Source organism: Neodiprion lecontei, chromosome 3, assembly GCF_021901455.1.
Source record: "Neodiprion lecontei isolate iyNeoLeco1 chromosome 3, iyNeoLeco1.1, whole genome shotgun sequence".
Taxonomy (NCBI): Eukaryota; Metazoa; Arthropoda; class Insecta; order Hymenoptera; family Diprionidae; genus Neodiprion; species Neodiprion lecontei.
This window is the reverse complement of record NC_060262.1, coordinates 463,081-477,943: the sequence shown is the minus strand read 5'-3', so window position 1 is coordinate 477,943 and position 14,863 is coordinate 463,081. Positions and strand designations below refer to the sequence as shown.

General features: G+C 42.1%; 2 protein-coding genes across 4 annotated transcripts; both read left to right on the top strand.

Annotated features, from left to right (window-relative positions):
* The first annotated feature begins 8,754 nt into the window (after positions 1-8,754).
* On the top strand, positions 8,755-10,712 carry LOC107220098 (26S proteasome non-ATPase regulatory subunit 5). The gene is made up of 2 exons (XM_015658537.2): positions 8,755-9,070; positions 9,164-10,712. Exons 1-2 carry the CDS (start codon positions 8,892-8,894, stop codon positions 10,491-10,493), a joined length of 1,509 nt encoding a protein of 502 aa, XP_015514023.1. The 5' UTR covers positions 8,755-8,891; the 3' UTR covers positions 10,494-10,712.
* A 228-nt stretch (positions 10,713-10,940) lies between these two features.
* On the top strand, positions 10,941-14,198 carry LOC107220102 (recQ-mediated genome instability protein 1). 3 transcript variants are annotated; one of them, XM_046733997.1, is made up of 8 exons: positions 10,941-11,277; positions 11,592-11,735; positions 11,832-12,032; positions 12,123-12,280; positions 12,383-12,977; positions 13,138-13,446; positions 13,518-13,613; positions 13,719-14,198. In XM_046733997.1, the coding sequence occupies exons 1-8, from the start codon at positions 11,164-11,166 to the stop codon at positions 13,737-13,739; spliced, it is 1,638 nt and encodes a 545-aa protein (XP_046589953.1). In that variant the 5' UTR covers positions 10,941-11,163; the 3' UTR covers positions 13,740-14,198. The 3 variants fall into 3 exon arrangements, with proteins under 3 accessions (XP_046589953.1, XP_015514027.1, XP_046589954.1); XM_015658541.2 differs by having other exon boundaries at positions 10,947-11,277; positions 13,706-14,198; XM_046733998.1 differs by lacking the exon at positions 10,941-11,277 and adding an exon at positions 11,328-11,512 and having other exon boundaries at positions 13,706-14,198.
* The last annotated feature ends 665 nt before the right edge of the window (positions 14,199-14,863 follow it).

Sequence of the window (14,863 nt, the reverse complement as noted above, 5' to 3'; positions counted from 1 at the left end):
AAAGAGGCCCGTGGGCAGGCATGTAACCTCCTAAAAGTCAACCTGTCCCACGAAGAGTTTCTTCTCATATCCGACTGCCGAACGTTCCTCGTCTATGATCCTTCTTTTCCAACTCGGGCCGCGTTCTTTTTAGTCCGTGGGCGTAGCAGACCGCAACCGTGGATCGAAATCCATCCGGGTATACCCGAAAGAGAGACGGAACGAAGGAGGGTGGGAGAGAGAGAGAGAGAGAGAGAGGGGTACTCTCTCCCTGGACCATGAGGCCGCTGAACGGGGCCGAAATAGCGCTTGTGAGCTTGGACAATGGGAGAAGAACAGTCGAGGCGCACCGACAGCTACGAGCTCTCGAGACCTCTCTCCTTATATCTTTTCAAAAGCGATTCATAAGGCCAATTTACTCCGCTCGACTGGCGCCGTTAATTGCGAGGTGGGTACAGGGTATACCACCTTGTAGATAGGTGTATACGTATATATACATCTATACCCTGCCCTATAACGCGAGAAGCGTGAAAAACGAAAATAATCATCTCATCCGTGAACTTCACCCTCCCCCCAACCCCGCTGGCGGCTATTGTAATCAAGAAAATGGAAAGAGCGTGTAGCGTGAAAATCCGCCGGATAGATATAATTATTTGAAACATGGGGGAGAGAAAATTGATAATAATAATCAATCGTAAATGCGTGGTTCGAAGAATTTCTGTTGGTAAGGTAAGTGTACCAGTTATTAACCCTGTCCCAATTATTGACCTTTTTTCTTTCGATCTGTTTGATTCTCAGTTCTAAAATTACAAAAAAATAAATTTGTACGGTCTAACGCCTTAGCAAATGATTTTAGTAAATGAAAGGGTGAATGAAAGGGTCAATAATTGAATGTTAACGTGTCGATAAATGGTACGCTTACCTCACGCACCTGTACAGGAATAAGAAGGATCTACCGATACTCCGATAACGATCATGTTTTACGGTATAACGCGGAAATGTGTATTTTCGGATCTTTTGGCGTGTAAATCTATACGCGATTAGATATATTATGTGTATATCGTCCACGTAAACGCATTGGGCATAAGTGTGAGGACGTAACGGCGAAATCCCCGGACAGATACCGATCTCCGTAAGATATATCTGTGGACAGATCGGATGTCGTGCCGCGTAGAGGCGGCCTAGCAGGAGCTCTTGCGAGTCGCGCGCGCTCCGCTCAACGGGGAGAAGAATATTACACAATCCTTATACTGTTCCCTCTACTACTACCACTACTACTACTACTACTACTACTGCTACTACTACTTCTACTTCTACTTCTACTTCAGACCGCCTGGACGTAGGATGAAACTGAAGCAGGGCGAACGACGCGCGACGAGCAGGCTTAACTAAAAGCGACGAAGTGTGAAGTAGTCTTCAGGACCGTCCCGCGGCCGCGATAAATTATTCCGATATCCATTTTTCACCTTTGCTAGCGTATTATAAAGCTCCAGACCCAAGGGGGCGAGACGCGGTCCTTTTGCCGTCGCTTTTACAAGTCAAGTTCCACAGGTGTATCCTCCGGTGCACAGATTTCTTTTCTATGTGTATCAAACATTGTACGTATTGTATTGTAAAAATAAATTACCTAAATTTGCCAATCTAATGTAACTAACAGACATTAATGTACGAACGAATGATGAAAATTTCAATCAATGTTCAATTTCCTCGATTAAATTATGAATCGAGATTCGGGCTCTGCACTGCCTTCTCGTACGCCATGGATACGTGTATACAGCCTCGGGCTGCCACAGGTACGCACTTTGATTTATCGCCATCGTCCTCCTCCTCTCATCGGCGAAGCGAGAAGAGATCGTTGATGCAATATTAGCCGGCCTAATGAACTTGTGGTTCGGTTTTGCAGCACACAGGGCACTCCACTCAGCGATCTCCCAGAGCCGGTTCTGGCAGAAATAACTATTTATCGCACAAAATCGACGTGTACGTATAAATTATTTAGTATTTCGTAAGTATACAGGTACTTATAGTGGAGATGATACTCGCTCAGAGAGGACAGAAGCGGGGATGAGATTTTCGTTAAAAACTGGATGATCCGGATCAGCGGCAGATCGTCTGGAGTTCGGACGTGACGAGTGTCGGGCATTGTTCCCGAGGTCCGAAGGAAGAGGAGGATGAGGATGAAGCGGTGCAGCGACGCGGACCATAAATAAGAGGCGAAGGTAAGGAGTGCAGGCGTTTCACCCGGTGACAATCCTCCTCCGGCTTGGCTCAAAAACTTGTCCCGGCGACCCTTTCGAGGACCGTAGTCCCCAGGTTTTTGCCCGCGGTCCCCGCAGGATCGTCGCGGAGAAAATCGATTCGGGGACCATTCAGAAGAGATCCTGTACTCTCTCTTTCTCTCGTCCGGATGATGCGGAGGGGAAAGAGAGAAGCCCGGCAGCAATGCAGACGATGAAAAACCTCAAAGGCGAGCTGATCCCGAGATGCCGTTTCCACGTATTTACGGCCTTCTGTAACACAACGCACAAAACGGGACGCGTCGACGCTCTTCGAGGGCTCACGAACGGCATTCGACTCAAGTATACCGATTGTTTTGCACCAATCGCTAAGCTTGTATCCGAAGAAATACAAATAAGATGACCGTTGAAGATTTTTATACATACATTTTATTATATTATACTACAGGTATGCTTGTATTAATTTGTTTTTTTTCTCTAACACTTTTGCTTCCGAGTTTCGTTTTCTTCTTTTCCCATCTTTGTCGTTACATGGATCCATTCGTCATGGCGAGCGAGATGGGACGACGGTTACGACCGAGCGAATATAGCTGCGGAAGGTTGCACGGTATGCGTATTTATTATGGGTACATATCTATAGGTATATACCTATATGTATACATAGACACGTATACGCGGGTCTTTCGCAATTAGTTCCAGGCTCCGATCCACAGGAATTTCTATTGATCATCGGTGAACCGAATTACCTGCACGGCTAAGGTACACTGCAGGCACAATATATACCTATGAGAGGATAATTCTCCCTTTATATTCCTGAATTTTCTTTCTGTTGTTTTCTCGCGAAAAATGATAGGAAGGATATACAGAGTGAATTACTAACGACGGGATGCTCCGTTATCTGCTACAATTTAACATGCGCATGCGTTACAATTCGATATCAGTTGTTCTTCAGGGTAACCAACCGTCATAAATTTAGATGACAGTTCGCCACGACGTATGTAACCTCAAAAATTTTGACAGCTGTCGGTATTCAATACAACTGCCAGCGACGACTGTCAAAATTTTTTTATGTCATGCTCGTGACGGTTGGTCACCTTGGCAAACAACTGCTCTCGGATTGTAGCGCATCCGCATTAAATTTTAGCGCACAACGGACCATTCTGTCCTTAGCACACGAAGACTGACAAGGAGCACGAACTCGAATGTTTATTCTTTTTTATGACTAGTCCAGCTGTAAACGTATGACATGTATTATCATACCATACGAGATGAAGCGTAGGTGAGATTGAGTGGGTTGGAAAATCGCAGGAGCATGTAGACGAAAATGTAGAGAATAAAAGTGAAAATAAACAAATAAATGAATAAATGAAAAAGAGAGATAGAGAGAGAAGAAAAAGTAAAGCGGTCGAACCGCTGCCGTGGCCGCAAAAGAGTTGCCAGCCGGCTAAGAAACTCACCGTCACAGGCAACATGCAGTCCTGCAGGAGCAGCGCATGCGCGACTAATTACACTCTTCTTTGATGAGCCGCCTTTCAACCTTCTTTCTCTTTCTCTTTCCTCTTCTCCTCTTCCTCTTCCTCTTCGCCGAGAGAAGCGAAGCGTTATACCTACACTTTACCGCAGCTGCGACTGTGTGCGTGCATATGCAGCGTGCCGCATTGGTAATAGCTCGTTCGCTGCTCATGCTCATGCCGGTGTTCCTGCTCCTCGCAATCAGTGGCGTAACTCTCACGATCAGGCTCGCAGCTGGTCTTTGCTTGCCGTACGTTTCTTCCGACATACGTACGTATTATTACAAAAATCCAACACAGGGGATTAAATTTGGACACATGTGATATACGTACATCCTGGTGAAAATTTCCACTGCTAGGAATCTTTACAGAAATTGGAACACTTCGTTTTATTTCTTACAAAATTGTAAATATCCACAGTTTTTCGTAAAGTATTGTTAATTTTCGTTAAAAATTGTAGTATGTTGTAGATTTTTAAACAATTTTTTATAAAAAATTGTACGAAATGTTTCAATTTCCCTAAAAATTCGTAGAAAATCGTCGAAATCATTTTCACCGGGGTACCTACTCGGGGATTGATTTGTACACCATAAAGTATGAAAACCAAAAGAAGGAGATTCTCGCAGGATGTAACAGCAGAAATCAGACGGGCTTGATTGCCGGGTCTGTTGGGCTTGGCGCAAGCACCTCTCTTGCATCCCGTAATCACGGGTCTTCCACCGCTGATCTGCACGTATACCTCAAAGGTGTGACCCTTATGCTCGACGGAGAGCCCTTCGCCTCCATCATGAAAGCCCTTACGGTGGAACGTTTTATCCTCGAACTCTTGTACAAGGAATACCGACGGTTCCATGTAATACACAGAAGAATTATCTCTGTGTCAAACGGATTAACGTAAATCAGTGTTCGTTCGTGTCGACGGGGAGATGATTTTTTTTTTTTCAAATGATAAAAATCATCTTTTCGCGTACATTGCCAGTTGCCGCTGCGCTGAAATTGACTACTTGGGTGGAGATTTGCGAATTTATTATGCGCGAAATTTGTATGGAATCAAAGTATAATACTGTCTGAATATCAAAAGTTCGAATTTCAACGTTTACGTTCGTGAAATGAATACATGGACAGATAATTTTCGTATATCAATGTAACATACAGACAGGTACGCGTATACGGGCTATTAACTAATTCGCCTCACTCACGGTGCGAGAGAGCCATGGTGGGCACACGGGATTCTGGAGTGTAATTTAAATCCATAATAAAATAGGAACGGGCATGTGTGTCTAATCGCCAGTCCTAACTTCGGTCTCGAGATGATGGCGTTCTTTTCTCTTCTTCCACTGATTCCGTTTTTCTTTTTCCTTTCTCAATCTTCAGCTTCAAGCTGAGTTAAATATTCCAATAGGTAGGTAGGCGGGTGGAAGATGACATTAAACGCGGGATTTGAATACGTAATATCGTATCAAACATTGCCCAGTTCAAGCTTCTCGCCGTAAATGTTGTTTGTCGCGTAAACTTTATCGTCATATACACGCAGATCAAAATACCGTTATAATACGGTTAATGGCATTAAAATAAATAAAAAAATGAGCCGTCACGGGACGCCTGGCAGATGTGAAACATCGACATTATTTTGTAAAATTAAAATTAATTATAATTAATAATCAATTTAAAAAAATTAAAATTAATTAAAATTAATAATCAATTAAAAAAAAAAAAACACACCAAATATACGCGTGCTCAATGCACAGATAAATGCACACTTTAATTATAAAAATATAATTACCTTACTTATGACTTGATAGTGTGTCATCGGGTGATTTTGCTTTTTTTGCAGGAGGCTGATCACTTTCACTCTCTAAATTATTACTGTCAGACATTTTATTATCAGAATAATTTGTTTTCAAGTAAAACACAGGTTATGTGTACTGTAGTAAACAAAAACAAAACACTGTATACACTCCGGGAGTATACAATGCACAGTCGATTGCGCACGGCGACGCGTCGCCACGGCTTGCGTCGCCACGCCAGAAATCTGTTTTACGTGCGGCTATAGATGTTTCACATCAAAAATGTGATGCTAAAACATGAAAAGTTGGCGACGTTTTGCGACGTCAAATTGATGTTTTATCAAATCATTCCTATACAGCGATGCGGTAGCTGCGTCTTAGCAATCGTACCGCAGTGTGTATAAAAGGGTTGAAATATTCCGACGAGCTTAAAAGTTGATTAAATTTTTTGTTTTACGTACATATAAAGAATAATAGATTACAAATGTTATTAATTTAGGTACACAAGTTCGTGTGAATAGGTTGTTTCACAGATCCCAAAGATCGGATTGTCCGCGTTACAGCGAACCGCGTGTACACATCACAACGTATATACTGGGTCATCGTCAAACGTCAGGAGTTTAAAGTGGCGCGGGGTTGTATTAATTAATAGCACTGGTCATTAGGGTTCATTACGCCTGCCACAAGATTAATGAAGCTGATGATCATCGTTGCCTCATCACCGGACGAGTATAAGATGTACAAGGTATAGGTGTGCGAACAAACGAACCGACTCAAGTATGCCTACACGTGTAACACCAATACAAACGAGGGTATAGTTGTAAGATTTCTATACATATTCTGTTCGTAATTACTTCAGGTGAGTTTCACCGTTTCGAAATGTTTTCCCTGATAAATAACACGGAGGAAATAAATTCACAAAGGAACAAAAAAACAAAATCGCATGTGGCCGAATCGTTTCTCCTCGAGTTATCTTTCGAATGTTTATATTATACAGCAATTCGATGGTTGTTATTACACGAGGAATTTGTTAGGGTGCGTAAACGCGTTGTCTTTGTTTCTTTTTTTTTCCTCATCTCAAATTGCGCGTAAAGAAAGAAAAGAAAAGAAAAATCGACAAATAATCCAAGAGTGAGAGGGAAAGACGCAGCGCGGCATCGGTTGACCTTTTTAAGCCGTGAAGGAGAGATTCGGTCCGCTTGAGTCGGGCCCACGTTACGGGGTCCAGACCCATAGCGTAATGACGGAGAGGAGATGAGAGGTTCTCAACCCTCTATTCTCGCTTTATATTCGCTTCAAGGTGTTGGTTGGCCACGGACGAAATTGTCGCAGCAGCAAGTAAAAAAAAAAAGAAAATCTCACGTAGAATATTAGCTGTATTACAACCCCCGTTCAGGGTCGAACTACGATGACGGAACAGCGACTTTTACCGTCAGTTTCTCTCTCCCCGTCTCTGCACTTGACATGTTATTTAAAAAAAAATCGTTTTTTACACCGATCGCGATTCTCCTGCAGCGATTCATCGTCCTCCCCGCATCGGCGGCTCTCTTTGACGCCCTCGATGCGTAGGGCTAATTGGCGTAAAGTGGTCCCCCGCACTACTGCCGAACACACCGCTCTAACGTGTCCATTGTGTTCGAGAGCTGCGTGTGGGTATCGCCGAGGCGATATTATCGTTATTACGCTTTTGCCGTGTGTACACTATGTCCTTTAAATTGTTTAACAAAACTCAATTTTCCGTAATTACCGCACGGGGGTACAATCTGCAAAGCACACAAAGCGCGCTGGGATAAAAAGAGACCCATTATACGGGTAAAAAGCACATCATTATTACTATTATCATTATCGTTAAACTTTTTCATATTACATCTTCCGGTGTAATAGGACATATTTTGTGCGATACACCGCACGTGTAGCGTACTGATATTATGGGTGTACGTAGATACGCACCTTTTAACCACGTCGTCGGTCACCGACATGCAGAGAGATTATATAGAAGAGCTAGAGTAGTACGGGTTCGAGTGGCCGTTTTATTATCACGGAGCTGCGCTCCTCTCTTTAATCTCCGCCGAGCAGGCGGTCTAGCATCACGTTTTATACTCGCACCTGTCGAATGTTTAAACGTTGGGAGTATGTGTGCACATCGAAAAGGGGGTGCATGCGGTAAATACACGGCTTTTGGCGGCTTTTTTTTCCTCCACGCATGCATATGCGCGTCAGTTATACATGCGCGTAAACCTTGTAATATGTTGGTGTATGTGCGTTACGCACGTGTATAGGTATAACCGTTTGTTATATCACCGCGCACCGCACTGTTGTACCATTTGTTAATATACAGGCACTGCGGCAATGCGCTGGACAGACGGAGGTGTTAATGCCTCGGAAAAAAATCAACCGTGAAAATAAATAGCCTCGGAAAGTGTGTAATACCTACTCTTTTTCGAGTGCCGGATTGCGACAGCGGCAAACACTCGAGTCCGAGTCTTGTGTCGTGATATTGCCGCTCGGCGAGTGACTGAAATTGTAACAAAAAAACATATTTAAAAAAAGGAAGAGAAGATACTGTTGCTTTTTTCACTCCTTTCCGACTATTTTTCTGCCTTTACTAAACTCAATCTCCTCAGTTGCGATTATACATCTTTCGTTTGTTATACCTTATACATATCTCACGCCTGCAGGAGCGTATAATAAGCTTTTCAGTTCAACGATCTATGTAACTAACATACGCGAACAAACGTGTGATGGAGTTCTTTGGATGTGTATACAGAGCTGATTCTATCTAGAGGCACGTGGTTTGTTCAAAAATTGATAAAAATTGACAAATATCTGGTTTCGATAGATGTTCCAATCGTACATCGATTTTTGCTGTTTTTTGAACAAACTTTCTTTGTCGTGACCTTATCGGTGAACGAATAACCCAGTTCTTAGACTTACGTTTTAAATGCCAGGCTGAACAGTATGATAATTTAATTAATCGATATAAATTTGAGGCAAATTATGAACAAGAGGAGGCAAAGAAAAGAAGATACCATTTTATTTAAACACGAATTTCTTACCGTACGAGACAATGTCTACGTACAATATTTCGACTGCTGCGGATAAATTGATCTATAACTGCGAGGGTAAGAAAAACGATACCGACTGATGGTACAAAACACGGACTCTTGCCGTCTCGATTAACCTGCTTGTTCCGGTTTGTCTAGCTAGTCTGGCCAATGAGTGCGAACACGGCCGGAATGTCAGGTGGAAACGAATGTCGAATCTCTAGATGGATTTGTAATACGCGGGATAAATGCGACGTTAGGCGGTTCGAAATTCGTTGGATTTTCATTTCTGTTAAATCGTATGAAACCGCAAAGCGTAAATAGAAGAGCGCCATGACGCAGGTGATCGAATTGATATGCCAATTGCCGGGAATGAGTGACGGCGATAAGAAAAGGTCCATACTAAAAGAGATAAAGAACAAATTGGACAGCCTGAACAATGACGATTTGAAATTGGTCGGTCACGGCGTGAGCTACAACCTTCTACTTGCCGATTCATTTTCAAATGACAGGTAAGCCGGGTGACGTGACCTTGCAGATTTCGGGGTACTTAGTATACGCGAAAAGCATCAAATAATTTCCAAATAATCTCGATTAAATTTCAGCAAGACGAACGAGCTATTCTGCGATGTGCTTCACATCCTATTCAACACCCTCGAAATTGGTGAAGTGTACGAAAAATATCACGAGGCAATATCAAAGGCGGTGCAGCTTAAGGATCCGTCGATAAAGAGCCTGACCATGAGGGAGTTTTTACGCACTACCAACGACCCTAACAAAGTAACAGAAATGCAAAAAGACTTCTGCGTAATCGGTGCGATTCTGAAGAGTCTGGGTAACAAGGATTTGAAAATTTCCCAAATGGCCGCGACGATTCTCAAGAGAATCGCACACAACGCCACTGGCCTCAAGATCCTCCTCACTCAATTTCATAACGACCTGATTCAGCTCATGTCCAAAAGCTCGACAGTGACCTACAGGGTCCTGGACTTAATGGTCGATCTTTCATCCGCTTCTACGGAGGGATTCAAGGCTTGCGAAGATGCCGGATTCCTCAACAGATTGGTCGCCTTAATTTCTGACAATGAAACTCTATCTCAGTTAAACGCTCTCGAGTTACTGACAAAACTTGCGCTGAGCGCAGAGGGCTTAGCGTACTTAGAAAGACGTCACGTGCTAAAGCATCTTGCATTTAAAGTTGCTCGCGCTGAGCAGGACCCTCTGACGTCACTGCTGGTCCCTGGGCTCATAAAGTTCTTTGGAAATGTCGCACAAAGAAACCCCAACGATATATTTTCGAAATACCCAGTTGTAATCAACACACTCTTCGAGGTGATCAACACCCACAATTTAACCATTTTACCCATTGCCCTTGATACCTTGGGACACATAGCTAAAGGAGCAGAGGGAAAGTATTCCTTAGAAAGTTTGGGTGAACCGATGCTAACTGCACTGAGAAATATCGGTAAAACGGTGGCGGAACTACCTTCGAACATAAAAGTACGAGCTCTGAATTGCCTTGGGCAAATCATTAGGGTCCAGGAGGAGGAACAAGACAACAGGATCCTCTCATTGACAAAATCTTGGTTCGATTTACTCGACGACAATCCGCTAGATTTAATAGTCAAATTCTGCAAGCAGCCTTTTCCTGATATAAGAAAAGCGGGATTCGAGGTATTGGGTGCAGTTGCCTCCCAAACCTGGGGACAGGAGTACATAGCAAACGCCCCTCGTCTAGTTGAATTCCTACTCGACCGTAATGTTGAGACATATAAAGAGTGCAAAGAAGTCAAGCATGAAGTCGTCAAGGCCTTGAGCGTCGCGTCGTCTGATATTTTCGACTTTCGAACAATGCAGCGGCTCAAGGCGTTTGTCAATCAGGGACCCATATATGTCGAAACTACCATGGATATTGACATCGAAGGTGCTTCATAGATTCATGTTCATTATGAGACATGATTCGCATTTGTCATGATTCTAATAATTGTTCATTCATGGCAATTGACGTCGATGTACTCTATTGCTTGTCGTCATTAACTTAGCTGAATGATGACAGCACATGATATATGATAATTACCATTACTTTCAAATATTGAACAATCATCGAATGTATATTCAGATATAATAATAAAGTTTGTAATTCTTTTTCTCATATGTGACGATATTTCGGTTCTTGAACCCATCTCTCATGGCTAGATATCAATTAAGTAGTAGCTAAGTAAATAGGGTCGTTTTTCAAATACGATGACAAAGAAAAGACACAACAACGACATTGTGTAACACTGTATTCGTCAACTTCTTCCCTACTTTCGATACATGGGGGTCGATTATGAAATCTCATTTTTCACACTCTCACCATCCAATCATTCTGATTGGTCGACTACACTTTCCAAACGCATCGGCATGCTTGGATGGTGGAAATTGCAAAAAGCGAAATCACATTAACGACGTGCCTGATTGTTAGAAGGGTAAAGCCGGGCGCGACCTTACCGATATTCTATACCAAAGAGAGAAAACTTGAAAACGAACAGAAGCGTCGCACCCGTTCAAAATTGTACGATATTTTACGGGAAATTTTTATATGAGGTGATAAAAAGTGCGAATAATGGGTGAAAGTTTGGTGAACCGTGTGGGATCAAACCTGGGATCGAAGTTTTACTTCACTAACGATTCGTGGCTGAGGGAGTGCATCGAGTATTATACGTCGGAGAACAGAGACGTAGGTTATGTTTATCAAACCGCGTTGAAGTTAGTAACGTTATGGTAACAAATGATGCTCAGGAAAAACCGTTATTTCGCGATTTTGAACTGTCCGAACTTCAGTAAACCGTAATAAAACAAAACATACTCAAGTTTCACAATCTTAGTTCCTTCAAAATCATTGTAAAAATAAGAAAATAGTGATTTTTCTCAACGTTCTTTTCTTCAACATCGTTTCAACAACGCCTCGGACGGTTAGAATTTTGTGAATGAAAATCGATGCATCTCTGCTTAATGACTTCGTCGATGACACGGGTTTGATTCGTGTTTCAGGCAAGCCTAAGTGCCGTTGAAGCTTTTGTCATCTCGCAGTGGCTGCTCAGTGACTTGCGCGAGATAAATAACGAGAAAGGATGTCTTCCCTGTGGAATTACACAGCAAGCCGTCACTGTGCTTCCTGGAAGATACATACTCCAGGTTTATTCATCAATACTCGAGAAAAAAAAAAATATCAACAAACGATGAGGAACGATGGAATTATGAAAATTGAGTCGCGATTATTTTTTTCATTAGGTTGACAAGATGTATGACATATCGCAGTCTAAATACAGCCAGCTACAAAAAATTAGGAACGTCTCTGAAGTCAACATCAAGGCAACCGCGGTCGAAACACCGGCTTGGGAGCCAAAGGGCAAGAGGATGATGCAAATGTTCCTCAATGATGGAGTTCAAGATCTCATTGCGATTGAGTACAAGCTTATAAAGACATTGAAGGCAAAAAAAATTTCTTTGCACCCACCTTAGACTTGGCTGAATTTCAAAACTTGAAGAACATACCTTTATTCGTGTTTTCCCTATTCGCAGGATACACTGCTCCCGGGGTTTAAGGTCATGATAATAGGTCCTGTCACATGTAGGAAGGGAGTGATGCTACTCGAAGAAAAAAATTTCAAGGAATTAGGGGGCGAGGTTGATTCCATCCTAAAAATGAACGCTTTGGAAAACGTTTTAGCCAGAGCTGTGTAAGAGTTTTTACCTGAATATTTGATTAGAAATACTTTTTTGACTGTACATACATAGCTGGTTGGTAATTAAGTTTTACATAATAATATGTGTACATTTAGGGGCATGGAGGAGAATGAAAATCCATACGACGATGAGCACCGACAACCTAACTCAGGGGAAACTGAGATCGAATTTCCAGAGGACGAGTTTGACGTAAACTTTGATGAAATAAGCCAGATCGAACAGCTCAGCATGGAAAGCCGCGAATCGCCGGTAAATCCGGAGACCGTGTCTAATCGGGGAAAAATAATCGGCAACAACATGCCCAGAAGGGTGGAAAACCCTAATACAAACTCGGGGAATACCGAAATGTTGCGCTCGATCGTCGATAATCAGCCGAGTCCCGCTTCTGAGCGTCACAAGAACAATCAGGATGATTTCAAAATCGCGTCCAGGTCACAGCTGAAACCGTTAATTGCCGATCCTAACAATTTTCAATTGTCAGACAACGATTTTCCCCTGGACGAACCCTTCGACTTAGCTGACTTCGAAGATGAGCTGGACGAAGATGTCCTAAAAGGTAACAAACAGGTAGACAACGGGGTCGGAAATGATTCTCTGAAGAACATTGACTTGCCAAAGCTACCGTCGGGCACAAGTATGGCCGCTATTACGATGAAAAGTCCGACACTAACCACGGGTAAACGATCTGCGGTAATACTGAGTAGTTTTTATTATTTTATTGAGTCTGATGGACTTTTACAAGCGAATAAAGGCGGTTTTTTGAAGGTGCACATCAATTATGAAAGATAATTGATACTCTTTAGAACCGTTGCAGAGAATTCATTTGACTAGTTGTTTAAAATCTTTTTAGGACAGCTTGTCGCCGGTGCGATCTTCCCCAAAAATAGCGTGCCGGCAAACGACGCCGAATGTGAGTAAAACGAATCGAAAGATAACAGAATACACGGAGAAAATAGCACCTAAAGAAAATCTGCCAGATAAAATATGCGACTTTATTTGCGACGTAATGAGAGAGCCCGTAAAAGATATCCCCATTTTCAAGACAGTCAGGGGAAAAGTAATGCAGCTCGGAAATTTGTCGAAAAAAGATAACAATTGGAACCTGAAAGCAACGATAACTGACAATACCGCAAGCCTCGAGATAATTTTCGCGTCTCAGGTAAGCAATCGTGACGATACGATTTTTTATGACTGATTTATGGGTTTAAAGACATTCAGAATTTGCTACAGGTTCTTGAGGATTTGATAGGATTTACGGTACCCGAATTTTTGGAGAAGAGAAAACTTCGGAAGACCAATCCCGAAGTGGATGAATATTTGAGGAAGGTATTTACCTAAAATACTAGTACATAAAATTTTCTTTTCATCTATCGCAAAAAATATCCATGGTCATATATTTTTTTCAAACACTTACGCAGTGCTTTCGCACAGCGGAGAAGAAAGTGCAACTAATGGACGCTCTAATGGAGCTGGAATTCTCCAATAATAACAAACATCCCAGGGTCGTTAGTACGCAAGAGCTTACCGATGAAAAAAAACGGCTTATGGAAAAAAGAGTACAAATGATGACCGTTTAACACACTAGGACTCAATTATAATATGTAAATCTGAAATGAAACTGGGATTCTCTAATAACAACAAACGTCTCGAGGTCATCAGTACGCAAGAGATTACCGATGAAAAAAACCACTTATCGAAAAAAGAGTACAAATGATGACCGTTGACCACGCTAGGGCTCAATCATAATATACAAATCTGTAATAATATTTATAACGTAAGAGATCAGTATCCTATACCCTTCATTGTAATGTTTTTGAATATTTTCGTTCCATACTGTTGTGATATTACTACTATCGAGTTTGTCTAATTTTAAGTAAGTAATAAAACGATAAAATAACCGTTCGATCTAAACGCTTTTACTTTTGCTGTTGTCACTGGATTAAACACCTGACTTTTTACCTTAGTTTTTACATACCACTTGCGCCTAATAGAGCACTCTTTTACGGTAGGTATGTGGGGCAGTAATTCGGGTTGCCTAAGACGCGGCGTGCGTGTTTTTAGAACTGCGACTGCTATCGTTTCAAACTTAATAAAAGAAATAAAGTTAATCTTTCTCCAATGAATGGATGGTTTTTCCAATATAATTTCATTCAAAATTACAACTGGCATCAAAACGGACTGTAAAAATTTGACAAGACGCCCATTTTTGTCCACGTCCGTAGTCGATCTATCAATATATACCCGCCTTTACAAAGAATAAGTCCTGCACCTTGAACACGATACGGTATTGTTACCTACACCTGCGCGTGTAAAGAAATATCCAGTTTACACGTTTAAGAAAATTGAAAAATAAGAACTAAATCCGAGCTCCGCCCCGCTTCGGCTCGGTCAGATATTTGATACGGTGGGTTTCGCACCGGTCGAACCCTTTCGGTTCTCGAATGCGCGCTGATGCATTATACACACCCACTTTGATCTTGACACGTAGTGCGTGCACTTGAATGCACTGCGTACAAGTATATTAGATGAAAAAGTTTGACGCGCGTGTAGACGTATATTTGTTCCCTCGGATGACT